The sequence below is a fragment of the Gadus morhua genome, chromosome 5, assembly GCF_902167405.1.
Source record: "Gadus morhua chromosome 5, gadMor3.0, whole genome shotgun sequence".
NCBI lineage: Eukaryota > Metazoa > Chordata > Actinopteri > Gadiformes > Gadidae > Gadus > Gadus morhua.
In genome coordinates this window covers 10,883,713-10,910,476 of record NC_044052.1, presented here as the reverse complement: position 1 = coordinate 10,910,476, position 26,764 = coordinate 10,883,713, and the positions used below count along the sequence as shown (strand labels likewise).

General features: G+C 48.2%; 2 protein-coding genes across 5 annotated transcripts; both read right to left on the bottom strand.

Moving 5' to 3' along the window:
- Nucleotides 1–8: 8 nt before the first annotated feature.
- Nucleotides 9–16,004, bottom strand: LOC115544220 (zinc finger protein DPF3). 4 transcript variants are annotated; one of them, XM_030357079.1, is made up of 9 exons: nt 15,905–16,004; nt 9,630–9,790; nt 8,785–8,892; nt 5,089–5,216; nt 4,307–4,402; nt 3,771–3,834; nt 1,902–2,051; nt 969–1,082; nt 9–796 (listed from the first exon to the last, which is right to left on the bottom strand). In XM_030357079.1, exons 1-9 carry the CDS (start codon nt 15,934–15,936, stop codon nt 609–611), a joined length of 1,041 nt encoding a protein of 346 aa, XP_030212939.1. In that variant the 5' UTR covers nt 15,937–16,004; the 3' UTR covers nt 9–608. The 4 variants fall into 4 exon arrangements, with proteins under 4 accessions (XP_030212939.1, XP_030212940.1, XP_030212941.1 ...); XM_030357080.1 differs by lacking the exon at nt 15,905–16,004 and adding an exon at nt 13,195–13,603; XM_030357081.1 differs by lacking the exon at nt 15,905–16,004 and adding an exon at nt 12,564–12,758.
- Nucleotides 16,005–16,733: 729 nt separating this feature from the next.
- Nucleotides 16,734–25,814, bottom strand: LOC115543859 (zinc finger FYVE domain-containing protein 1). Its single transcript, XM_030356500.1, has 11 exons — nt 24,229–25,814; nt 23,615–24,119; nt 22,546–22,760; nt 22,177–22,283; nt 21,963–22,071; nt 21,765–21,862; nt 21,229–21,346; nt 20,933–21,103; nt 20,497–20,677; nt 20,278–20,382; nt 16,734–19,113 (listed from the first exon to the last, which is right to left on the bottom strand). The coding sequence occupies exons 1-11, from the start codon at nt 24,841–24,843 to the stop codon at nt 18,881–18,883; spliced, it is 2,457 nt and encodes an 818-aa protein (XP_030212360.1). The 5' UTR covers nt 24,844–25,814; the 3' UTR covers nt 16,734–18,880.
- Between the last annotated feature and the right edge of the window lie 950 nt (nt 25,815–26,764).

Below are 26,764 nucleotides of genomic sequence, written 5' to 3'. Positions count from 1 at the left end.
TTTTTTTCTTTTGTTGTTTTTTTACAGTACAATCTCAGAGCTGGAGAGAAAGGGTTCCTTGGGACTGCTGTTCATCCGTCATGATGTCTGTCCATGTCAGGTTTCGGATAACATCGAAGTCCTTTGTATATCTGGATTCTCGATCCAGAATGGAGAAGCAGATTTCTATTCTAATGTTCCAGTGTTTTTTTTTTTTTAATAGATTTGTTTTCTTGTCTTTTTGTTCATCTCGTCGTACTTTGCTCCTTCTGCTCCAGTGGAGAAAAAAAAAGATCTCCAAAGATCTAGATTTAGAATTCGCAACTTCGCCCGACAAACGGCCCGAGAGCAGATCATCGCCTTTCAGAGTTAATATATATTAGAAAAAAAAGGAAGAGTTCATAAATTATTCAACATTGTTCAGTAGATAAAATAACGTCCTGAAATCACCACTTTGTGCTTTCTGCAAACAAACAAAACATAAAAAAAACATTGAAAAAGAAGCAGCAGAATTTGCCAGAGGACATCCATATATATATCTACATATATATCCGTGGAGATACATATAGATAGATACATATACTTTCTTTAAAAAAAAGGTCTCTGTTTGTGTGGGGAAAAGCTTGTCTCTATCTGTAGCGGGTGGATATTGCGTTGCCGTTAGCGACGGCGACGGCGGCGGTGGCGGCGGCGGTCTCCTCCAGGTCGTCGTCCTCGAACCCGTGGAAGGTGGAAGCGTCGCTCTCCGAGGTGGTGCCAAACAGCTCCTCCGCCCCGGCCGCTGCCCCGCCCGCTCCCGGCGCCTCCCCGCGGTCAGCTGGCACACAGGACAGCGGAGGACACAGTGAGTACGGACCAGAGCACCACGACCCCGTGACCCCTGACCCCCTGACCTACGACCTCCCCACCCCTTCTGTGTGCTCTGGGGCCTAGCGGGGTCTACTGCTGTGCTGCTGTTCCCCGCTGCGCTTCACGGACAGTCAACTCACTTTTGCGGTGGCAGGCGGAGCAGGCCGACCCGGATTTACCCGTTTTCCTGACGGAGCCCTTGCACTTATTGCAGTAGTTATTGGGAATGCCAGCTGGGACTGGACCCTTCAGACCTGTGCAGAGAGAGGCGGGGGGAGGACAATTAACATCAAATGACAATATGGGGAATGGGATATTTATATACATACATACATACATACATACATACATACATACATACATACATACATACATACATACATACATACATACATACATACATACATACATACATACATACATACATACATACATAACATGTTATCCTCTAAAAACTCTAATAAATTAAAAGCAGTATGGTGGATTTTTATCCCTCTCTCTTTTGTTTCTTTTTCTCTTTCTTCTGACAAACTTATTGTGAGTGGCTTTGGCTAAAAGTGTCTGCTAAATTACCCAAATGTTAACTGAAATGTAATGTAAATTTCCCAACTATTAGACGGTTACACTGCCTAAGCAGAGGTCTGGGAAAAGCATCTGTAAACATGTGACTAGCATGAGAGCCCCAATGATCCGGTGTGGTGAATCCTAGTGATCCAGTGTGGTGGATCCTAGTGATCCGGTGCGGTGAATCCTAGTGATCCAGTGTGGTGGATCCTAGTGATCCAGTGTAGTGGATCCTAGTGATCCAGTGTGGTGGATCCTAATGATCCAGTGTGGTGGATCCTAATGATCCAGTGTGGTGGATCCTAATGATCCAGTGTGGTGGATCCTTATGATCCAGGGTGATGGATCCTAATGATCCAGTGTGGTGGATCCTAATGATCCAGTGTGGTGGATCCTTATGATCCAGTGTGGTGGATCCTTATGATCCAGTGTGGGGATCCTAATGATCCGTCGTGGGGATCCTAATGATCCAGTGTGGGGATCCTAGTGATCCTGGAGGGGCTCCTTACGTTTGTGCCTGTCTGAACGCGCTGTGGAGGGGGATCGGGTGGTGGCGGCGGTGGCGGTGCTGTCCCCGGGCCGCTGCTGCTCGTGGGCCAGGTGGGAATGGGTGTAGTGGTAGCTGAGCCCCGTCCGGTTCCTGTAGCGCTTCCCGCAGACTGCAACACAAGAGCAGAAGGCACGCCGAGACTAGAGTCGCTCCCATACTAGAATTGGAAATTCCTCCGATACCGCCTAAAATGCAGTATCGGGAATCGGCGAGTCTATGCGCCGACTGGATACCATCACGTGACTGGCTGCTGTAATACACGGGCAAAGAACATCAAAAACACGGGCAGCCTTATGGTGCATTTGAAATTAAGTGAACCGACTGTACATTGTTGTCGTTGTAAGAGAACCCTTCAATGAGAACAAGTGCTATTAGTAGTTCCAATGCTAGATGCTCGATCAGATTATACTCTGTTTGGGTATCGGGATGGAAAAAAAAATGGTATTGGAACATCTCTAGTTGAGACCTGGATTGTGTTCTCTGCACGAGAAAAACTTCTTTGCTAGGCTAGGGTCAGAACCGATGTAAGGACAAAAGGGTTGAAGGTAAACAAGTTAAGAATGCTCAGTCGAAGCTCGACTGAGTCTACGACAGACAGGGGGTGACTGACTCTGGATTACGAACGCACTGCCTGGCTTTGTTTTTAGTATTCTAACATTTACGTACATTTACACACTTTAATATTCTGGCACTGGGCCACTTCATAATTTCGGACTGTTTGTCCTTACTTCAGAATTTACTTTAGCACTAATTTTTGTTTTCCTTAGTACTACTTTGTATTTTTATTTTATCACATTGTATTATATCCTGTGTCTTCCACTGCTGCTGTGCTGCAACAAAGGAATTTCCCCTCCGGGGGATTAATAAAGTTTTATCTACCTGTCTTATCTATCCATTTGGTAACTTCAAATCAAAATGGCGGCTCCGAGGTTTGACTCGCAAGGTGTTGAGTTCTTTAGGAGAAGCGTGTTGTTTTAGAGAGAAGGGACTGCGATGCCTTCAACCAGTAGAGTTATATAAAGCCGGACGGATAGCTGCCGGTGGGCTGCAGCTTATCTACCTCTGACTCCAAGGTGAAGGAAAAGAGCACTTGAAGTTGTGATAAAGAAGGATTCGGTGGAATAAAGCAGAAAGTGAGGAGGCAGTACAATGCCGACCTCACCCGTTCTTTCTCCTACTGAGTGGGAGAAGAGAAAGGTGAACGCCAACGCCACGAAAGCACTTTAAATGAGGACAAAGTAAAACTGCATAATGCACAAACTACATATCCCACCACTTGTCGCCATCGTACCACGACATTAAACCACTCCAAACGTGCTCACCGGAGATACAAAATAAGAGCCAACAAGTCGATATAGCTCAGGTTGAAGATTTTGAGTTATGCTTTTGTTTGTATCTGTCTGAAACAGAAGAAACACAAAGCAAAGGGAAATGAAAGATGTTGCGTTGAAGATCAGGCACCACAAAGAGAGCAGAGTTCCCCAAGTGCTACTTTTCCGCATGCGTCCGGCGTAGCATGCGCGCTAGGTTTTCCCACAAATGCTAATGCAAGGAACATCTGGAGAGCCATGTCACGAAGGCATGCAAAACTATATACGCGCACAGCAAATCGTAACATAGCTCACGACGATGAAAGATTAAGGATTCGCTCGTGCTAATTGTAGTCTGATTTCCGGAGATCAGGTACTCCAGGAGAACTTCACCCTGTCGTGGCAAACCATCTTCACAGAGACTGTGGTAACCTAGCAACCTTTGTTCATCTGCTCTGCCCCAGTGTGAAGTCCTGGCTGCGGGGATCCAGCTGCAGCTGCAGCGTCTCAGTACTCACTGTCACAGACGTACGGCTTGTCCTGGTCGTCCACGTCCGTCCTCCGTCGGCCCGAGCCCCGGCCCTGTGGAGAGAGAACAGTCTCAGGGTGGTCCGAGGCCCAGCTCAAAGGGGACCGGGTGGGACACCCAATGTCCGCATTCCACCCGGAAGCATGTTTGAGCCAGGTTTCCTAACCACTAGACCTTAATGACATGTGTCCCAGGTCATTTGATAAGTCGCTTTGGATATGGTAGATAATATATATGCCTAATTATGAATGAAGAATAGTCAAAGTAAGAGTCATTTACTGCGGTTACTAGCTGGTTAGAATAAGATCTACAGCTATTATACAATACCTACATTTGGACGAAAAATTATATAGAATATTGTAGAATAGAAACATAAATAGAAACTCATTTGTAGTCTGAATATAGCCCTACATTATGAGCCACACCTTAATCAGAATATAGAATTGCAACCTTCCGCTATTGGAATCTATGAAAGGAACACGCACGCACGCACGCACGCACGCACGCAGTGAGGGTGCTACGTACCCTTCCTTTGCCTCTGTGTCTCCTCTTGGGCGTGTCGACCTCGTAGTCGTCGTCGTCGTTGAAGACGTCCTCCGCTGCGTCCGCCTCCAGAACCCTCTGTGTCCAACAAGGGAGAGATGGGCTTTGTGCTGCGTGCCCTGCTACATTTCCTCCCGTGTACGTTTCACCATCTGCTATATCTGGCTCATCTGGGCGTCTCCAGATGAGCTCCATTAAATGGAGTCTTCGGCGCTACGCTCATCTCTTGCAAAGGGAAACGGAAGCGGGTCGGCTTAGCTCAGGAGGTGGAGCGGGTTGACGTTTAACTGGACGGTTGCTAGTCCGATCCTAGCCGGGTGTTGCGTGTCCCTGAGGCTAAACCCTGACTGCTCACGGTGAGCTGGATTGTCGCCTCGCCTTGACTTCGCCAGCGGTGTGTGAATGTGTGTACGAATCGTGTAAGTCGCTTTGGTTAAAAGTGATTGCTAAATGCCCTAAATGGAAACAACAGTAGTCCTAGTGGAAATTAAGAAACTAGGACATCTCCGAGTCTCAAGTATAACACTAATTTTAGTAATCGTAATAATGCTTAATGTATCTGCCTCAGCGCGTTGATTTGATATAATTAACAGAAAGGTTTTCCCAGGTAAAAAAAAGGAAATAAAAAGGTTCAGTCACGCCTAGTTGAACACTAATCCATTAACCACCATCAACAATTATGCGATTGAAAATGAAAAACCAATTAAGGTGAGACCTTATCCCGTAAATAAATCAAAATGTCCCGTCCCGGGAGTGTGACCCACCTGAATTTCCAGCAAGCTCTCCTCGTCGTTTTTGGAGTTGTTCCTCTTGTCCAGACCCTCTCCGCGCAGCAGGGCCTCCAGGGTGGTGCTCTGCGTGGGCAGCGAGTCCTTAGACATGAGACTGCCATCTGGACGCAGGTCAACAACACAGGGGAGCGCAAATATATCACTTTCAACAGTGGAGGAAATAACATGGATACTGTTACTCCGCACAGAGGAAGAAGTGCAAAAGGGTTTTTGTACGCGGGGGTCAGGGTGAGGTGGTTTAGTCGTGCGTCAACTCAAAATCTAAATATTATCTGTCAAACTGTCCTGAGATCAGCTGCAGCCGTCCAGAGCGTTGACTTGAGGCTATGGATTCATGCTGCTAAGAATGTGTGGTATGACTTAAGACAAGGCCGAGTGTGGTCATTTAAAACATTGTCTCTCAAGTGGTGTTGGGCTTTGGCAGAGTTTCAATCAAACATTTACATGTTTCTGCTAAAAAATAAATGAATCATTTGTCACACCAAGGAGGAGAAATTGTATTATCTGTTGTGCAACCGGACCTACTGTTTACAAATCACACACAGCAGTTACATGATGCAGAATCCCACAGCTCTGCATAATGTAACTGCTCAGGTTAAACAGAATCTGAGAATTGAACAATAATGCTTTGCATAATCTTTTTTTAAATCATATAAACACATCTTAAAGCTTAAATATTACAAGGAAATTGATGTTAAAACCACCACAGAAAACCCCTCTAGTGCGTGAGGCTAGGCTGGGGTACCAACGTCTGCCCGGGCTCCAGCGCGCCCTCTGAGCAGTTCCCCACAGCCATAGATCATCGGTGATACGCCGCATGCTTTAAAGACTGAGGTGGAAGTCAACGGCAGGGTTAGGCAGGTCTAAAAAGCTGCACATTTCTGGGAGATTTGTCTACATGAATGCAGTTGGGAATACATATCACTATCTCTATAGATATATCCATCTACCTCTAAAGATCTATATATCTACATCCCGACTGCATTCATGTAGACAAATCTCCAAGAAATGTGCAGCATTACAGACCTCCCCATCCATCCATCTATCTATATATCTTAGCGGTGTCCTCCTCATTGCACAGGCAGATTCATACCGACAACGTAGAGGAGAGGCAGCGCGAGCAGAGCGACATAGATCGATCAGACAAAGCTTTGACAGACAGAGGGACAGACAGAGGGACAGACAGAGGGACAGACAGAGGGACAGGCAGAGGGACAGGCAGAGGGACAGGCAGAGGGACAGACAGAGGGACAGGCAGAGGGACAGGCAGAGGGACAGACAGAGGGACAGACAGAGGGACAGACAGAGGGACAGGCAGAGGGACAGGCAGAGGGACAGACAGAGGGACAGACAGAGGGACAGACAGAGGGACAGACAGAGGGACAGACAGCTGTACAGACAGACACACTCAGCCGTTCCCCCGACCACCCCACACCTCTGGCAGCAGTGAGCAGCAGTCGACGTGGTGCGCGTGCGTGCCCGTGTGTGTGTGCGTGCGTGCCCGTGTGCGTGCGTGCGTGTGTGGGTTTTAATCCCCCTCCATTTAGTTAGACTCCCTCCCTGCTGCGTCTGCTGTGAATTATTCTTCCGGGATAATGAACGGGCGGGAAGTGCTTCAGCAGCAGGGGGTCAGCGAGGTGAGGGCTGGTGACTGACAGCAGCGGTGCAGGAGGCAGGCAGCCACGACGTGCTTCACTAAAACTGAACTAACTGGGGGTGGGGGTGGGGGTGGGGGGGGGGGGACCTGGTGCATGGCAACACCAGCAGCAACCGTTCACCATTGTGACTTTCAACTCTCCGCGACGAGACAGCACCCCCCCCTCCCTCCCTCCCTCCCTCCCCCCCCCCCCATCCCCACCAATCCACCCTCCCCCTCCCAACCACCCACCACCCCCCCTCCCTCCCTCCCTCCCCTGCCAACCCATGGGAGGCTGGGGGCCTAAAAATAGAGCCGGCAGCAGCCTGCAGCAGGGAGCTGATTCTGCATGCAGCCCCTGTCTCCGGCACACCATCCGCTAGACAGCACAGAGCCTGCCTGGGAAGCCAGACGGCCAGCGCACAGCCCAGCCAGGGCAGCCAGCGGGTCTCTCCCCCTCTCCCCACTCTGCCTGGCCCCTGCCCCTGCCCCTGCTTGAGTCGCGGGCCACCTCTGGCCGGCCGTGCACCGGCCGCATCCCGGTAATGCCAGGTTAAATCAGTTAAACGCTCTCGTCCTGTGGGCTTTTGTTTGCTGGAGAAGGCAAACCAGGGTGGGAGGAGGGGAGAGGGAGGGAGGGAGGGAGAGGGAGGAGAGAGGGGGAGAGGGAGGGGGAGAGGAGGTAGGCTGTGCAGTCAGGGAGGGAGAGGGAGGGAGAGGGAGGAGAGAGGGGGAGAGGAGGTAGTCTGTGCAGTCAGGGAGGGAGAGGGAGGGGGAGGCAGCGGGGGAGTGGGAGGGGGGAGAGGAGGTAGGCTGTGAAGTCAGGGAGGGAGAGGGAGGGGGAGAGGGAGGCAGCGGGGGAGAGGGAGGGGGGCTAGGCGGTAGGCTGTGCAGTCAGTCAGAACTCGGTAGGAAAACAATGGAGCTACAGTGAGCTGTGTTTAAGAAACAAAAGGCTCCGTTCACAAGCTGTCTCTCTCGCCCCGTCGCTCACTCTCTCCGTCCCGCCACCAACCAACCCCCTCCCAACCCTGCCTTCTAGACGAAGCAGATACAATCTGATTCAAAAGCAAATCTGATGAAAAGCATGAGCTAATCACTCCGCAAAAGAATATGCCCCATCACGCTTATCGAATGACAGATAAAGTCCCCCCCTCCTACCCCCTGATCCCTGGTGTTCGGAGACTTGCAGCAGACTGTGTCGCAACACCCCCCGTCTCGTTCGAAGAACGCTGGGATTACAGTTTTCCGTCAGACTGCATTATTTAGTCCAGGGGAACATCGCCGTGAATCCACAAGGATCCGAATGCACGTGCTCCACCACACAGACCAACCCCCCCCCCCCCCACACACACACACACACACACACACACACACACAAAGAGGGATGTAGAGATTGTAGGGTAGGGGTGGCAGAAGGCAGAGGCAGTGAAAGAGAGCAGGGCGGAGATCAGGTGAGGACATAATAGTGTGTGTGTGTGTGTGTGTGTGTGTGTGTGTGTGTGTGTGTGTGTGTGTGTGTGTGTGTGTGTGTGTGTGTGTGTGTGTGTGTGTGTGTGTGTGTGTGTGGTTAAAAAGTGCTGCGTGAGACGGCGGCGGCAGCCGGACCCCCGTTCCTTAACGTTTATTAAACACTGCCCACCACAAGGCGCTGAGCTCTGCCTGGCGACTCCCAGCAGCGGCAGCTGCAGCCAAAATCTAATTACGTTTCCTACTTCTTGCACAACGAACCTCGGCGGCGCGGCGCGGCGGACACGAGCGGGCGAACACGACGGCCGGAGAGCGACAGCGAGGCGGACGGCGGCATTCTGCCCGGCGCGCCGCCGTCAGCAGAGGGAACCGACGGGGCTTTTAGCCAGATTAGCCCGAATCCCCGTCGATGGCGGGTGATATCGGCAATAAGGGCTGCCGGAAGGCTGGCGGGTAATGGAGGAGGGGGGCGTGTCCCGGGCTGCCAGGAGCGGGGGGTGAGGGGGGGGGGGAGGGGTGAGAGTCTGAGCAGTGTCAGCTCACACCCTTTAATTGGCCCTTACCGAGCTGGAGGCCGTAGAGGCCGAGGCGGGGGTCTGTGGCCGTGTGGAGCCGTCTCTTCTTCCTCCAGCAGCGGGCGGGGTAGGTATACATCTGGCCGGCCGCCACACCTGCATGGGGGGGGCGACACACAGACAAAGATAAGACCAGGCACAGATACGGTCGCAGCTTTTGGTTCCTGGCAGTGCAGATCCTCCAGATAGGTATGTGTTAGGGGGGTTACAACCATTTGGAGCCAACGCTTGTTTGTTTGGTCTGTGGAATATCGGTTCGTTTGTTTGCTTTTTTGCCAAAAAGCGAAGGGTGGAGGGGACAAATAAGTGCACAACGGCGTCCAGTAAACTAAGCTTGGTGAAACAGCTTTGTTGAAGCTACATAATAGTTCCAGACCTTATTTGTTATTGTGAATCATCACAATGAAGTCCACAAAACATGTTGGTATATTCCATTAAAAAGTGCATGTTTACAACGTTTTTGCCAATTCATTCTCATGGCCCTATGGATTTTATTCAGTCACACAAGAAGAAGACTGACTGATCATACACTGTGTGTTGTCCTCCATCTGTCCGAAAACAAACACCTACGACACAACAAAAGACGCTTGTTTACCAATTCTGTGTGTGTTGGTTTGTGTGTGTGTGCATGCATGCTTGCATGTCTGTGCTTGCATACGTGTCTGCGCGTGCAGACGTGCGGTCTGTGCGTGCGTGCGTGCGTGCGTGTGTGCGCATCTGGGCGTGTGCTTGTGTTCGTGCATGTCTTTGTGTGCATGCTAGTGTGTGCGTGTGTCTGCACGTTCGCGTCTGCCTGTGCGTGTCTGTTCATGCGTGCGTGCGTGTCCTCCCACCGGGGCTGCGCTGATGCCGCTCCATCCATATGTAGCAGTTGTTCTGCGCCACTCCCGTCTGGGAGTCCAGGAAGGGCAGGCGCACGCTGCGCTCGGCACACAGGCGGGCGTTGTAGCTGCGGCACTGCTCGATGGCGTCCTTGTAGAACTGGTCTCCCAACCTGCAGGGGGCAGCGTTGGGAGTGAGGAGCACTCACGGACAGAGCAAAGGAACCGTGGCAGGCAAAAGGAAACCAAGGGGGCGGGGTTGTGTGACCCCTGATGCAGACCATATTCACTGATTCAAACTGGATGACCAGGTAACCAGTATCCAGTGGTCTTATGTTCAACCAGCTCCGACACTGGTTAGGCGATCATGAATATCAAATACACACACACACAAACACACCCCCACACACATAAAAACCAGGACAAAAGGTTTGTGTGATGAAATTTCCCAGACATAATAAAAAAAGAGCATTAGGGTACGCAGACAGTGGAACCAAACTAGGCGTTTTCATGCACAGACAATCACACATCAGGACGGCCAGGAGCGATGACCTCACCTGAGCAAACAACAAAAATTATGCTAATGAACGAATATTGAAAACACAAGTGCCCTCTTTCGGGAATAAAGGATGGAGTACTAAATAATACCCAAGCTGTTCTGCCATCTCAGCGAGCTAAATCAGGTTAAACAGAAAAGGAGGCGCAAATAGCCATGACTAACGCTCAGATTCCAGAACTCTCCCTCTTGCAGGGGTTTGAGCACACTCTCTATCGCCATGACCTCTAGATCTGCACTCCTAATTCAATCTCACCCGAGACAGCACAAACAGTGTGTGTGTGTGTGTGTGTGTGTGTGTGTGTGTGTGTGTGTGTGTAATCAATGAAGGCATATTAGGAGTGTAGGCAGCACCACAACACACATCTATCTTTCCATCCATCCATCCATATCTATATATTATACATTCACTAGCACTGCTTATCTTCTCACTTTCCTCAATGTCTGTCAGATTCTGACGGTCCCTCAGGCCTCGGCTGTTAATATTCAGGATGAACTGGGGGAGTAAATCGCACATCCGAGCTCGCGCGATGGCTGCCTGGAATAGTAATTAGCCTACTTAATTAACTCAGCTAGAGTGCCACAAGGGCGGCTCCTGATTTGACTGAAATCAGAAGATGGTGGTGGTAAAACTAAAAACCTGGATCCGTTGGAAAGAACATGGCCAATAATGGCTGCCGCGGCGTCTCTGAACAAACCCAGGGAGTGGGGAACATACCCTGGGATCGGCGCTGTCGTAATGGAAGTTCCTCCACGTGCTCTCAATTACTCCATTAGCAGGCGGCCATTTTGGAAATAAAACTAATGAGCAGCTGGCGGGAGCATGAGTCTGCAAGTCTCAAAGTAAAGCCGGCGGGTGGCGCCCAGGCGGTTCTCTGTTCTCAGTGACATCTAGATTGGTCTCTTCCGCTTGCTTTCTCTCCCTCTCCTTCTCAACTCTCTCTCTCCCTCCCTCCTGCTCTCTGTCCCCAACTCTATCCCTTCTCTCCAACTCTTCTCTCTCCAACTCTTCCCGCTCTGTCTACCCCCACTCTCTCTTCAACTCTCCCTCCCTCCCTCCCTCTGTAGTCTGTGCTCTTTGATGAGACGACCTCAGGCAGATAAAACAGCACCAGTTGGAATGCAGCCTTGCATCGAGCCGCTGCTGTGGCGAGACAAAAGCCACAGTGTCTGAGAGGCTGGGGAAGAGCGTGGCTACGTGTCAACACCACGAGGGAAGAGCAAACACGGCCACAGGTACACAAGGCAAGGAAGGGAACGTGAGGTGTGAAGAGAGAGCGAGAGAGAGAGACGTCACACACAAAGAGAGCGGGGGGGAAGCAGTCCCCCCTAGAAAACAAGCCAGAGAGAAAGAAAAAAAAAAAAAAGAAAAGGAGCAGGAGCCTAGAAGCAGCCATCAGATAAGGAGACAAAACGGTCGACTGTCCTTAGTTGTTCAACAGTTCAACTGGTCTGGGGAGGCGACTGAGCTCAGTTGAGTCTGTGCGCCATTGTGGAACATGCAAATCAACAGCCTGCGCTTTACATACACGATGGTGCAAGACCCACGTCCGGCCAAAGTTACAAATTGTAAAAGTGAAAGTTCACCATGACCTTCTGAGCATTTGGATTGCCGGTACATTCTTTTAACTTTCAGTTTGGAAATACTTTCTTTCATGTAAAGTCGATTTGAATGTTTTGGCACATTGCGGTATTATTCCAGAATGCCTCTACAAAACAGCCGAATAACATATGGCCTAAAACAATCCTGAAGCTCGACTTGACTTCACAGCGGTGGTACTAAAGGTTGCAAAAGAGCACAAGGGTGTGGTGCGAGTGGGTGAAGGCTTGAGCCTCTGATAACCGATCAGCTGTGTTCATTGATTAATAAAATGCTGACTCTCGTTTTGTCAGCCATGACGATGAGAATGTGAACAGCTGACAGACCATCACCTGACCAGCACCCTTTGTTTCCCCTCTAACGCAATCAACAATTTAAATGAGGCATTCCGTCCCTCTGATTGGTCGGGTTGCTCACACTTTAACATAATAACAAACCCAGCCTAAGAATAATTATCTCCTAGAGGTGAAGTCGAGTGAAAGCAACAAAGTTTCCCCCAAAAACATTGAACATTGAGGGAGTGCACTTGAAATCCTTGCTGGACTCCACTTCTTGCAGAGTGTACACAAGCCCTGCTCCACAAGCTTGAGTTTTAACAAGTAGCGTTATTAGACGCAGCTCTCCTTACCAAACAGACTGACCACAGAGCAAAAACATTAAAAAGGTTGACATCTTAACCACCTTTCCTTTTCACAGAGTTGTTTTAATAATAGGAATCATTTTCACACACACACACACACACACAAAATCAAACAAACAAAGCCTGCTTTCGTAAGCATTCATCACCAACCTCTTTCTTTTTTTCACTCCTTCAGCTCTGTCTTCCATTACATACTCAACAAGTGTAGCGTTTCCCTGTTAGCGGTGCCAACAATCTGGCCCATGTATATTACATTCATTCCTTCATATCAACAAGCAGCGTCTGACGGGATACGGTGTGACATATCAGTTTACGACCAGCAGGCTGTTTCTCCGCTGCCCTCCCCCTGCCCCCATCCACCCACCCGCTTGCTCTCCCTTCCCCACAGGGGAGAGAGGGGACGGGTGCTCAGGCTCAAAGAGTCGTGCACCCTGCGGGCCGGAGTAGTAGCAGCAGAGCGAGGACATTATAAACGCAGCACTACAGAGTTCAAGAAGAGTGGCGAGGACGGGGCCGGGCGGTCCAAAGGGGGGCGGCGGCTGAAAGTCTCATGTCTTCATGAGTGCCCCCCACCTCACCTCACCTCCTCCGTATCCTCCTCCGTCTCCTCCGCCTCCGGGCCCTGGTGTCAAGAGGAACCAAACCGCCGCGTGCTTCTCTGTAGCTGCGCTCGCAGCAGCAGGTGGACGGGGCCGCGGCGCGAGGTCTATCTTGACACTTGTGACGAGCGAGGAGCCCGACACGTCTGACAGAGAAGGTGGGAGAAAGCGGCGGCGCTCACCCTCTCACTGGAGCTCCGTCTTCCCGTCGTCGACTTCTCCAACCCTCTCGCTGTCTGTCTGTAACCCTCAAAGAGGAACACGCCGCCTCATGCTCGACCGATCCCTCGCCTACCATTTCATATGCAAACCTTATAGGAGAGCCAGGAGAGACTAGATCGACTGGTCAAGAGTCGATCTATGTTGACCTACTGGAAGCTCTGTCAGACTGGTAAGCTCCCAGCGTTGTGGTTTGACGTGTATCCTCGCAGGAATTCAGCCATCGAAGGAGTGTGCCCTAGCCCCCTATTTGGTGTTAGTGGTGGTGGTGGTGGGGTAGGGGGTGGAGGGACAAAAGACAAAATCTTGTTGCCAGTTGGACCTCCGCTATCTGTGTGCTCATGTCAACGTCTCACTGGGTCATGTGACCGCTGTGCGAGTGTACAAAAACTGTTCTGAGAGATTTGACTGCTGAGCGCCTCCCACTATGGGAGCACCAGGGCGACATTAAACCGCCGTGTGTCCCTTTCTACCTCCAGTGTGACAGGGCTTAAACTTGAATATAAACGCACTAAACACAGGGAGCAACGGGCACAGAGGCACACGTCGCCTGAGCTTGTTGCGCTTTGATCAGAGGTTCCTTTTACACACGCAGGTGCTCAGCGTCTTCACAGGAAGCCAGAGCTACCACATAACAGAGGAGTAGGAGGAGGAGGAAGAGGAGGGCCCACATCGTGTCTGCATCCTGACAACAACCCCCTCATTACGCCAATCAGAATGACACAGCTAGGGAGAGGGCAGGAAGAAAACGAGACCGTACACCTCCACAGCGCAGCAGCAGCAACAAACAGCAGCAATGACTCACTCAAAGTCTACTCAATAACACTCAGAAGGTAGCCAGCGTACAGGGCAGTGCTTCTCTACCATTCGCAAAATCAAGAGAACGTATTCGCCTAGGCCCCTTCAGATGCTGCACATTGTGAAGCATTTCTAGAGACGCCTCTCTCACACTGACACACTCCCACTCGCACACACACCAGGCTTACATATGTGGTCCTTCGACAAGGCGCCAGCCAAAGCCTCTTCAGCAACTCATTTCCCAAAAGTGAATCGTCTTCATACAGAAAAGGTCACACTGGTCCACAGGAGCAACATCCAATTAGTGTCAAGTGCGACTAATTATAATCTGACAAATGTGTGAAATGAAGTCAGAAACCCAAGACAGAAGCTAATTATAGCAGATTGAAACACTTCATTAAGCACAGCTTATATCAAGGGGACATTCTGCATCAGAATGCTAAATCCGGTACAGATTTAAAACAGCAGCTTTGAAGCACACTTGCACATCACGTTGAGACACATGAAGGGACATAATCCAGCAGTATCATGAGAAAGGACGTTTCCTGTGTACTGCAACTAGCAAAGCAGTAGCTAGAGAAAAGAGGCTAGGTTTAACTAGCATGGCGACATGGTGAAAACAAGGCAACTGTGAATGACCCCAGAGTTTCTTGGCTTAGCTCCCTCCAGGCTAGACCAGAGCACAATTCTTCTAAAAATGTAGGAATTTTATATTATTTGCAGAGATGTCATGAATAAAGTTTTCCCTGTAGTATGGCTACCCTAGATCTGAGTAATGCCCCTTATGATGTCAGAAGGGCTGAGTGGCATATGTACACTTATGTACAGAAGAGTTTGCTTTAATACACTGGTAATGCTGAAGTCCACGGGGTGCCAGGGTACCTATGAGAGCAGATGGATCTACCGCTTGTTCCCTACACTTCCTCTCTGTCGGAGCATCTCTTGACAGATGGGCCCAGAATCCCGGACCCAGCTAATCTCCACTTAAAGGCACAGCCGATTGCCTGCTCCAACACTTCACAGTCCACACGATCACTGCTGACGATAAATGGGCCATTATCAGCATGCATATAGGGCTGAATCCCATGCCATCTAATGCAATCTATGCCAACAATGATATCGGCTGAAGTCATGTCGAGTCTACATGGATAGGTAGGGTACATCTGCAATGGAATGGAAGAAACAATACAGAAGAACAAAGGGCAATTGGGGAAATATGTGGAGCAATGCTTCCGGAGGAATATCACACAGTTGACATGATCGGAGCCCGTTTCAATGATAAGCCAGACTTGGTTCTGCGAGGACCAACATAATATCACTTTTTGGATACGGACAGAACGCATGTAAATCCAAAATGCCTCCCCCTTTATTTTCACTTCACAAGCGGCAGCTCCTGACCACGTCTGCGCTCAGTTGAGCCAAAGTTGACATGTTGACTGTTCACACCAACTGCACACGGGTCTTCTTAACGCAGAATAACACGTTTTACTGTCCACGTCTGGCTGAGCCTGAAGAGGATCGGTTGAAATGTTCTGTACCGCCGGGCACGCTGTCGACACTTTCCAGACTAAATACCCCAGCAAGGAGGCATTTTCTCTCCCCCGATACACAATCGTCTGAAGCCAACACTTTCCGAACGCATTACGATTGACACCCCGCTTTAAGGGATATGTTTGGGATAAAATTAAAAATGCTGTGAGATAAAATAACTGTACGAGGCTACTTTGCAATGCAAGAAATCCATAAAATGCATTAGGACAGTCTAATCAGTCCCCGTCGCACGGCTTGTAATGACATGCATGCACAGCAGCTGTTAAGCGATGAGTTGGCAACAAAGTATTTTTTAGAATGTATGTATTGTGCCAAATTACTTACGCTTTTAGTGGATTCTGAATGACAGCCGCCATTTTGCCACAATGTAACGCAATATCAGCGTCTTGCAGTTCTGAGGGAAACCTACGACAAAGCAACCAATCAGAGCGCGGTTTGAAATCATGGGCCAATGCATGGGCAGCATATGTGAACGGGGCGTGGCCTATGGGGTGAGCTGTCAAAATTATTTTAAAGGGTTTTCCCTTGTATTTATATTGTACACAACTGTATTCCATGACTTTTAAAGAGCCCTCTCTTCAGGAACTACCCATACCCCAACCGAATTATCTCGCATAAATAAAAAGATCACATTGAAAACACCACGGCCAATCAACAAAAATGTATGATACAACCGATTCTGTTTGAGATTATTTTTATAAATAATGTATTGATCCTCAATAATATAAATAATTGTCACTAGTTTATTTGGAACCTGTGCTAACCTGTGGAACTACACATATTTAATGAAGGATCTTGACACATTAATTGAGTATATCCTAACTATGTCTGGACTTCTGACAATTATAAAATGTAGGTTATTTTGAAATTAAAATATATAATATTTTATATATATTTTATTTTTTTAAATTATGTCACTAGCAGAATGTTTGCTCTCTTCATATGTATAAGTCATTCATACCTTGGGGCATTTAGGAACACCCTAATCTTGTTGGAACACAAAGTTAATCTTGAAATCAAGTTGTATTTGAACCAAGACTTTATAAACCTTATAAACTATAAAAGAGTAATTCAATTTAAGGGAGGACATTTTATAACCAATATCTTAGAAATTATACAGTAAATCAGTATTTGCAAAGGCATGTTCAATAAATCCAAGTGAAATGATCTCCATATTTAATAAGTTATCGTCAAAGTAGATTGTTCAAGCTCTGAGTCACCAAGTACATTCAAATAAATGGTTTGGGCTTCTGGTTCTACGAGATATGAGTGAAAACAAACATGAACATGGAAAAGAGAGCTTTCTCAATAACATTACAATGAATTAGAAATAAAGTAAAGTAAAGTGATTAACAAAATACAAAAAGAAATGTACTTTACAAACTGGCTTCATAAATCAATTAACACAATTCAACATAGGATATAACGGAACAAATTAAAAGCTACAAATGTCCCTCCAAAGTCGTGCCCGTCTGTTCTGTTCTGCAGAAACCTTGAGCCATGCTTGTGATGGGTACTGGCAGAAGAACGTGGCTGTTGTACACTATGGTGAAGTTTTTTTCAGCCACGAAATGTCGAACATAAAACATTCTCTTATATTTTATTACAAAAAAGGCCCACAGAAAGGGCCAAGACACTGAGTCTACTTGAGCAGCAGCGTGTGTTGAGGAGGTTCAGCAAAAACCACGTCAATGATATACTGTGTGGATGTTTAAGCATGACAAGGGTATAGAGAAACAGACGACTAACATTTAGATCTCGCTCACAATTTTTTTTCATCCCGATGTTGACATAAATACACGGTGTGATTTGTTTTGTGTTTTTTTTTTTCAACAGTAAATACCAAAATAGTGGCTTTACTGTTACGGTGCTTTTTGAGTCACTATTTGGGTGCAGCAATGAAAGATACACTGGTTGAGCAAAACTTGAATCAGGGTTTAGGGAGTTCTGTTTTGCCTAAGTTGTCGGATCTTTAACAGAAGAGACAAGCCCTGTTTTGGGTGTAAGAGCTCAGAGGGATCAGCTGCATGGCTTTCTACCTACAAAGATACCCCCCCAATCCCTACTTCAAAACACTTTGCATATGACAAGGAACATTTGAGACAGTGAAAACACACTGTAACAGTACAAGATACTTGGGTTTCTAACACACAGCTGGAACAATGTGATTGCACGTGACACAGTGAAAGGTATGATTAAGGCAAAAGGTAGACAAAACCAAAAAGTGAGTATTTTTTACTTTAAAGTCAATACCAACTGTTTTGGACTTCAGTTATTTTGCATTATTTCTATATGAGTAGGGCATGTATTATAATGAGATTTGTGTAAGTTTTTTGGAATTCACTGTAGATGCTTAAAAGGCAACTCAGACCAAGTGTAATGAGGCAGACATTATATAGCTATTGGTTTTAAAAGACGATTTGCTGAATGACGAAAACCGGATGGAACTCGCGGACCAGCATGCACGCCAAAAGCAAGTGTTATTTTTTCATACATATATATATATATATCTTCAACACAGAAAATGTCCCTCATCTAAAATGTACTCTTAAAAACAACTATCCATACGTCTCCATACAACCAAGACTGCAGGGTAAAAGTATAAAATACACCAGCACAGTCACACTTAACCTGAATGGTTTTTTTTTTGATTTTTTTTTTGGCAAACCAGTAAACCACAGCAGTGATCTAGATTTCAAAGCCTTTTGCGGCACACGTACGATGCTCGATCAACTGGGCACCTGGTTGTTGGCCACAGTAAGTGACAGCTTATTATTAGCTGAAATAAAAGGTTGGGTGCAAATAACACGAAACAAGGTTGCAATAGAGCATGCAATGAACCTGCATTTGTACGGATAAAAAAAAAAAATCACTCATCCCTTCACCGTAACCCGTCATTCCCCATTATGGTAACAATCTCCAATAATAAGAGCACACAACGTATTCCAACCAATAGTGTTGAAATTATACTATTATCCCCTATAATAGAAAAATATACCAATAGGTGTATTGAAACTAAAAACTAGTGTTTTTTTTGTCAGAAATGTAATAATAGCTAGTCAATAATTAGAGTGGAATTACAGCTTCCCCACTCAAGTCAAGTAATGCTCGTTCCCGCTGCTGTACAAGGCCACAGGAACTCCCGAATCCTATCGACACAAGTTAAATGTCCTACATTTGACAGAAGAAAGGCTACCTTTCCACAGAAACAGGTGAGAACCATCAACTATGGCACCAGAAACGGATTTCTGATGGACGGAGCTGGGGTTCTCTCTCCCTCTCTCCCTGATGCGCTCGCTGTTAAAGCTCCCCGGGCTTCCGGTCACAGGGAGTGCACACACGCACGGGGTGGTCCCAGCCTCGTGAGGGCACGGGGCGGCGCTCCGGGGAGCAGTCGTCACACACGCCCTGCCCGCAGGCGCGGCAGTGATGCTTGGACAGCTTGGCGCTGAACTCGCGCCGGCAGCTGTGGCAGCACAGGATGTCCTGGTCGGGCACCCAGTAGGCGGGCCGGGCCGCGTCCTTCACCAGACCTGGGGAGAGAGCGCCGGGACGCGCCCATGCAGGCACGGAGGAACCAGGTTAGGAAACCGCTGAGTGGTCAGATGTGCTTTGTCACAGTGCCTCGCGTCGCTGTTTCTCCTCCTGAAATAACTAGGGCCCGTGCTGTTCTTTAGAAAGGGACAGGATTTTTTTAAAAAGGCAGTATGTGAAGTTCCTCGGTATATATTACAAAGAGGTAAAAGCAACCTCAGCAGGAATGCTGTATCGCTGCATGTTTTTGAAGATAATGTTAACGATGAGGACAAATAGTTCCCCCACCAAAACATGCACATTTCATCACTGTTACAAAACGTCAAAACAAAAGTTACTATTTTCCATTAGTTCATTACCTAACCCTATCTAGCACTATAAAAAAAATAATAAAATAATTAGTGCTGTCAGTTAATCGCGTTAACGGCGTTAACCCAAACCAATTTCAACAGCGTTAATTTTTTTATCGCGCGATTAACGCACTTTATTTATTTATTTTAAACAACTTTTTTTTTTTTTTCTTTACCTCAAAACAAAGAACCAGTAGCCTGACTGCTATGTTCAAGGCAGTATGTTTGTATGTTCATCGTTTAATTGCACTATAGGCATTTTTTTGTATCGTCCTGTTTTGATCAGTATATGCCAATGTTGTTATCAATAAAAAAACATTTGCACAAGGCAAGCCGATGCACTTCTCCATGTTGATAAGAGCATTAAAATGAGAAAAATTAATGGAACAAAGAAATCAAGGGATATTTAGCGTAGAAAAAACAATTGCGATTAATCGTGAGTTAACTATGACATTAAATATTTTAATCGCTTGCCAGCACTAAAAATAATACATAAATCTAAATTGGATTGAATACCATGCCTTACTGCGACAGTATGTATTGTACTGCACAGAATAAGTAGCAATTACATTACAATCTTGTAGTGGGAGAAGGGCTTGGCAACCAAATAGACTGTTTCCGCCTGACCATCCGCCAATACTTTATAAACCAGCAGGAGCTGAGTTCAACCTTCAGTATCCTGAGTTTGCCCTATACCACGACCCACCACTGGAGGGCAGAGTTTCTCCAGTCCACTTATCCTATCTGTGTTACAAATTCCAATTGCGTAACCATTCCAGGCTGTGTGTTGTTGTTCTCCTGCGATCCACTCACCAAGAGGGATGTCGATGGCGGTGGCCACTGCCCCCAGAGTGTTAGTCACCACCTCCCCCACCTTCCTGGCCAGCGTTCCTCCCTCCTCCTCCTCCTCCAGCAAGTCTGCACAGACATAACAACGAGGTGAGAGGGGATGGACACGGACGCCCAGCAGTAGGCTTAGAGGTGAGGGGGCTGCTCGCGTCTGCAGAGGGGAGGCTGGCTCAGGTCACGTACCTGCGTGGGACGCCCGCTGCTCGAAGCACAGGTCGCAGACCCTGACCGGGGCGGGGCCCCAGCCCCTCTCTGGGATGGGCGTGGCTCTGGAGGAGCAGCCATCGCAGAAGCCCTCCCCGCAGGCACGGCAGTGATGCTTGTTGTCATTGTCCTGGAAGACCGTCTGACATCTGTGGCACGTCTGCAGGGGCCCAGACGCAAACAACAACAACCGTAAGGGGAAACCGCGGTCGCTAAGGACAGGAGAGGCCGTCCACGGCCGGGCCAGCCGGTTGCAAACCCGAGTTGCGTAATAAAAAGGGTGGAAGCGGAGCGCGACAGGCTGGGGAACATGCCTGCAGAGGCACTCGTCTGCACACTGTCAGCTGTTGCGGTGGAGGTGAGAGGTGCTGAGTGCGTCGGCTAGGAGGGGGGGGGGGGGGGGATTGTCACTCACCAGGATGAGGGAGTTGGGTTTCCAGTAGGCCGGGGCGATCTGGTCCGTCAGCCAGGAGGTGACGGCCTTGGCGGGCTTGACGCTGAGCTCCGACACCGACTGAGCCACCAGGTTGACCCCGTCCAGAAGCCGCTGCGCCGCGTTGCTGTTGTCCTTCAGGAAGCCGTCCGACTGGGGGGAAACGGAGACCGCCGGTTTGGTTTTTTTTATGGCCCTTCCACCACTCAATTATGGATGACGTGGAGGCCAGGGGTCTATTAAATTGATTGAGAAGGCTCCCGTGTCCCGGGTCTTACCCCGGGCCATATGTGCTGGATCTCGGTACGGACCACGGTGTCCACGGGGTCCTGGTTTCCGTACCAGTACTGGCGGCTACGATAGATGACTCCACAGGTGGGGCATTCAATCACATACCTGCACGGGCGGAGAAAATCACATCATGTTCACAATCCCTGCAGAGTAGAAAAGTTGCTCCTACACTCCTAGTGTAGCGTTTTTGGAAGCTTGTACATAGTTTGTATATAGTTACATACCGATATATGAACATCCAAATATGCACACACTGATTTTTTTAACGTCTAAATACTAAATAATAAACTACCGATTTATTATTTATAACCCTAACCCTATATATATATTAGAAAATGTGAACTAGTTTCCCTTTCATTCTTATGAATGACTTTTGACTTATTTATCAAGTACAGGCCTTCTGTGTCAGAGGTTGGAGAATAATGTAACCAGCGCTGCTAAGAATGGAGCGTGTAGGTAGCACACCCCTAACCCCTACTACCCTGGACCATCTTGTGTGGGTCCACTTCCTCCCTCTACTCACCCAGACCAGGCGTATTTGGCCAAACCCAGCCACGGAGAGTCACAGGACGCAGAGGTCTTGGGAACCACCATCACTTCCTGTCCCCTTTCATAACAAGCCTGGGGTGGAGGGAAGGGTCAGGGGTTAGCGTGACGTCATTGTTAGCCTCGCTAGCTAGCTAGCTGTATCCCTTAGTCGTCCTTTACGGTCGGTGCATACCTTGCATGTGTAGATGCGGTTGTCGTACTGGGGCGAGTAGCGACAGCGATGCTTGGCTTCGTGGCACACTCCCTCCCCCAGGTGGTTCATACTGTTCTTGCAGCCACATCTGTGAACAGAAAGGAATACATCAAACATCATGCTGAAAACCGCCCGTTGGCACACAGCAGATGATGACGATGGATGAAATGAAAGTCGTTAAAGGGTGACTGACCCGCAACCGAGGCAGAGAGAGGAGCAGGTGAAGTACTCATCAGGGAAGAAGCAGCCGTGGGCCACCAGCTCGTCTGATATCTCGCCGCAGAAGCGATCGCTGAGGGCCTGGATGGAGCAGAGGAGAGAGACCCAGCAGATATTATGCTGAGCCATATCACAACCACAACCCCCTCTCACAAAGAAGCAGTTCATCCTTTTGAATCCAATAAGGCAGACCACTGCCCTTTTTCTCACCTCTTCATCCGAGTAGCCTATGCGTCATTCAAAAGCCTTCGCAATTGTCCTTCAAACACGGAAGCCGCAAAGACACCCACACACACGCACACACACACACATCAGAGGCCAATCGAGTTATTTACGACCTTACCTGCAGGGCTTTGAAGATAACCACGGGGGTGCGAGGGGAACGGGTGGCGTTGTTGTCCAAGAGCTGCTCCAGGCTCGCCTTCAGGCCGCTGAAGTCAGTGGGGGGGCTGAGGGTCTGGGTGCCTCGGTACTGGACAGAGCTGAAGGCTTCTGGGAAGCGACCCAGCTTCCTGAAGCGCTCCAGCAGGAGCCTGTCGACCGGCTCCGATGTCTTACCTTCAGCGGACAGGGAGGAGGAAGTTTACAAATGGAGCTAGGCCAGCAGGTTAGCCAGAATCTAGTTGTAATTTTATTTATAAGCCCATGGCAACAGCAACGCTTGCTGTGTAAAACGGTTTTTCAAGTCACTATTACATGATCGAAGAGGTAAATAAGTAGCAATAATTAGAACGTTCCACATCCAAAAATCAATCTTAAATTCAACCACTAGCTCTCCTTAAAATTATGTTTTTCTTGTTTTGCAACAACTTGGTACAGCAAGTGCTACAACCAATCCTGTGGACAAGGTAAAACCAAAACACCAAAACAAGAAAAGCGTTGCTTTGTTGTCACTGGCTTCGCCCAAATCATCTGTTATGGGCAAGCCTCAATTTACACCACATAAGTGTTGTTGATTGTGAGAGACTAATAATAGACTGTGCCTCATACGATACGAATTATAGGGCTTGCACATCAGAATGCATTATGGGACTTTTTTATTGCAGATACTCCAAAATATTGAGCACTCAAGAGTTTTAGAACACAGTTATCAAAAGAACTGTGTTCCACGTCTCGCATGAGACATACTGTGGCAGTTTCAAAAACAACAATTTCGCCCAATAATTTAAAATCATTTCATGACTTATTACTTAACAACAAACAGAAAAAAACATGGCTAATTACATAACACTGAAATACTCCTATGCAAAAAAAAATGGAGGCGGCCAATGCGATGTGAAGACGTGATGTACAAGCCCTATACCACAACTAGCGCACCACCTCCACTTAAGCAAACAAGCAAAGTGATAATGCAGTACATACATTATCTTCCCCCTCCCTCATATCACACTACAATGTGAGTTTTCCCGTACCTGAACCGAGCAGCTTGGTGTGGACGGTCTCGTGGAAGATGACCACCGCGGGGCCGATGCTGGACAGCGGGACGTCCAGGCCGCAGCGGGCGATGGAGGCCTTCAGCTCCTTGGTGAAGTGCTTCAGGTAGGCGTCGGAGGCGTCGCCCAGGAACTTGAAGAGGTCGTCGTGGAGGCGGTCGGCGTGCGTGCGGTACACGATGAGGTCCGAGATGGCCAGCACCTTGAGCAGTAGGCGGGTCCTCTGGCCCTGCTTGGAGCTGTTCCCCAGCAGGCCCTCCGTGTCGATCACCACCACCTTGCGCACGGGGTCGAACGCCGCCCACACGCCCACCGTGCACGACTCCTGGGCCGGGGAGGTCTTGAACACCTCCTTCCCCATGAAGAAGGTGTGGTTCAGCGTGTGGGATTTCCCCTCCCCGGTGTTGCCAAAGATGGACACCACCTTCAGCAGACGGTCCCGCTCGCAGCCCAGCTTCTTCACGAACGCAGCTTCATCCTTTATCTGGAGCCAACACGCGAGCACGTCGGTCACACATTCACAACCGCTTATCCCTCCCGTATGCACTAGACATGTCTAGTATGAATTATGTGTTGTGCTTAGCATGACTCACCTGCATCTCCTCATTTTCATCCACAAGAAGGAAACTGGCCACATTCTCCAGAAGTCTTGCTGCCTGAGCTTTGTTGTCATTGTCTGTTCGGATGGGGGTCTGGCCAGGAGGTTGAGCAGTGGATTGAGCAGGAGTCTGAGCGGGGCGCTGAGCAGGGGGCTGAGCGGGGCGTTGAGCAGAGGTCTGAGCAGGGGGAGCAGCAGGTGTCTGAGCAGGGGTCTGCACCGAGTTGTCCAAAGCAAGTTTAGGGTAGGCTGTAACTGGGTGTTTCCTTTTGTTTCCACCGCTGTGGGTGCGTTTCTGACAGTCTTGACACAAGTTCACTTTGCAGGTGAGGCAGCGGATGACAGATCTGTTTTTCGTTTCAGAACTCCCGTTACTCCCTCTGCAACTGTCACAGTACGGGATGTGTCCCGGGCCTATGGGCAGGCGCTCGTGGCCCTTCAGATGTTCTTGACTATGGAGCCCTGCCTCACATTGGACGCATTGCAACTTTTGGCACTCATTACATTCAAACGCAGCCTCGTCAGAGCCACCGCAGGCATAGCTTTCTTGACATATTAGATTAGTACTATTGACTCCCTTTTCTGTAGAAGAGCCATGGCCACTCATCATTTCTCACGAGGTTAACCGGGACACAATGTACTACTAACTGGAACAGCTTGGAGGAAGACTTCCGACAGATTCCACTGGCAGTCAAGAGCAAAAACAAAAAATGGCATATAACTCAAGAGTAGCCCATGGAAAAACAATGTGTATGTGGCAGAAATTAAACTGTATTGAAACAATGCTCCATTTGACCTCTAGCAATGTGGGTCAGTGCAACTTGCTCATGAGGCTGTTTACATATATTTCAACGGAAAGGAGTGATTTAAAAAAAGACTTGGTGAGCAGGTGCACATATATAGTGGACGATAAGGACACAATCAAACGTCAAGCTACAATGTTCGCTCAGCTGGGAGCAGGCGAGGATTTCGTCGCTAGATTTCAAGTAGTAAACACAAACTGTGTACAGAACATCGTGGAAAACACGATGCTTGCTTTAAAAGAAAGAAGTAGTAAAATGACCGATTTCGAAAGAGTAGTTGAGACACCAGCACAACAACAAGACAATGAACCCCCCACTGAGATAACACTGTGCAAACAGACGTAGCTAGTCACGGCTAGCTAGGAAGTGGACTTTCACTAGCTCGTTGATCCCCAGATTATTTCGCATATCGGGAAATAAACCCAAAGTAAGCATCAATGGGCAAAGGGCCAATGAAAAAATACACCAGCCAGTGAGTATAAACAAGCGGTGGTCGTGCAGAAGCAGTCGGAGGCTCCTTGTTTGGTAACCGGGCTCCTCGGTGAACTTACAACCACAACAACAACAACACCAGCCGCTGTCAAAGCTCCGGAGACCAGCGGATGTCCTGAGATCTGGCGGCAGAACGCGGATAAATATGCACGGTTACGGCCGAGAAGTGTTTTAAATAGGTTATTGCCTTGGTGTCTTCCCGAGCACTGTCATTGTTTTGTTCGTCGGCCCCCTCCCTGGCAGATCTATGTGGCGTTATTTTGTTGCCAGATCAGCTGATCAGATTATTTTCAGTCACGGGGTCAGGGAGGAGGGCATAAATAGGGGGCATGCCGGGAGTTGTAGTTGTTCTACTGGTAGAGGAGCCTAGTTTTAATTGCAAAGTAGTGATTAACATTTGTCTTTATATATGTATAGTATATTTTTCGTTGATTCTTGTTAAAACATCGAACAACAACAGTGGTTCATTTAGACAGTGAACATGACTACAAAAAAAAGTCTAAACACGCAATTATCCCTGGTAATGAGGTTAATGTAGGCTTAGCTCTGGCTGGGAATTGTTATTGATATGACAGGGCTCCAAAGGTTTACATAAGCAGTTTAAAAAAAGAAATGTCAAAAAGAAAAAGGAAGGAACCGCTACAGCTATTATACACGTTATCCGCAATGTAGCTGTTTGGCCAGTAGGTGGTAATGCTGGCCAATATTTTTGCTTGCTGGTGATGTATTGCCTATTTACAACGTATCTTCTGCAGCCGTTATGTGTAAGATGTCCACACACACACACACACACACACACACACACACACACACACACACACACACACACACACACACACACACACACACACACACACACACACACACACACACACACACAAAAAAAAAATAATATACCAGTTTTAATGTAGAAAGTAGGCTGAATTAAAATATGTGTATCCTTGGTCACAGCCTGAAGACCCTCCGATGCACTTCAACACTGTTTCCCGCAGCAAACGGTTGCATGCATGAGCACATTTAAATACCACTTTCATTTCACATTGTATAGAACCAGTTCAATCCCCTTTCCTCACTTTGCGAGCTGAAGTGCTAAATGAATCGTGTTTTCCTGATTATAAACGCATCATAACTAAACATGCTGTATGTATATCTCAGACAAAGCATCGGGCCTTATCTGTCTGGACCTGCAGGAAATTCTAGGGAGCATTGTATTGTAAAGTCTTTACTTCCTGTTTG

What these genes read in the sequence shown, in the direction of transcription:
- LOC115544220 (XM_030357080.1), bottom strand. Translation starts at nt 13,310, where the DNA reads ATGGTAGGCGAGGGATCGGTCGAGCATGAGGCGGCGTGTTCCTCTTTG. An exon ending in GCGTTCAGACAGGCACAAAC is followed by an intron (nt 1,083 to 1,901) that starts GTAAGGAGCCCC and finishes CTCTCTGCACAG; the next exon opens with GTCTGAAGGGTCCAGTCCCA. An exon ending in CTCCGCCTGCCACCGCAAAA is followed by an intron (nt 797 to 968) that starts GTGAGTTGACTG and finishes CCTGTGTGCCAG; the next exon opens with CTGACCGCGGGGAGGCGCCG.
- LOC115543859 (XM_030356500.1), bottom strand. Translation starts at nt 24,843, where the DNA reads ATGATGAGTGGCCATGGCTCTTCTACAGAAAAGGGAGTCAATAGTACT. An exon ending in TTATCTTCAAAGCCCTGCAG is followed by an intron (nt 22,284 to 22,545) that starts GTAAGGTCGTAA and finishes TGCTCCATCCAG; the next exon opens with GCCCTCAGCGATCGCTTCTG. An exon ending in TCTCTCTGCCTCGGTTGCGG is followed by an intron (nt 22,072 to 22,176) that starts GTCAGTCACCCT and finishes TTCTGTTCACAG; the next exon opens with ATGTGGCTGCAAGAACAGTA.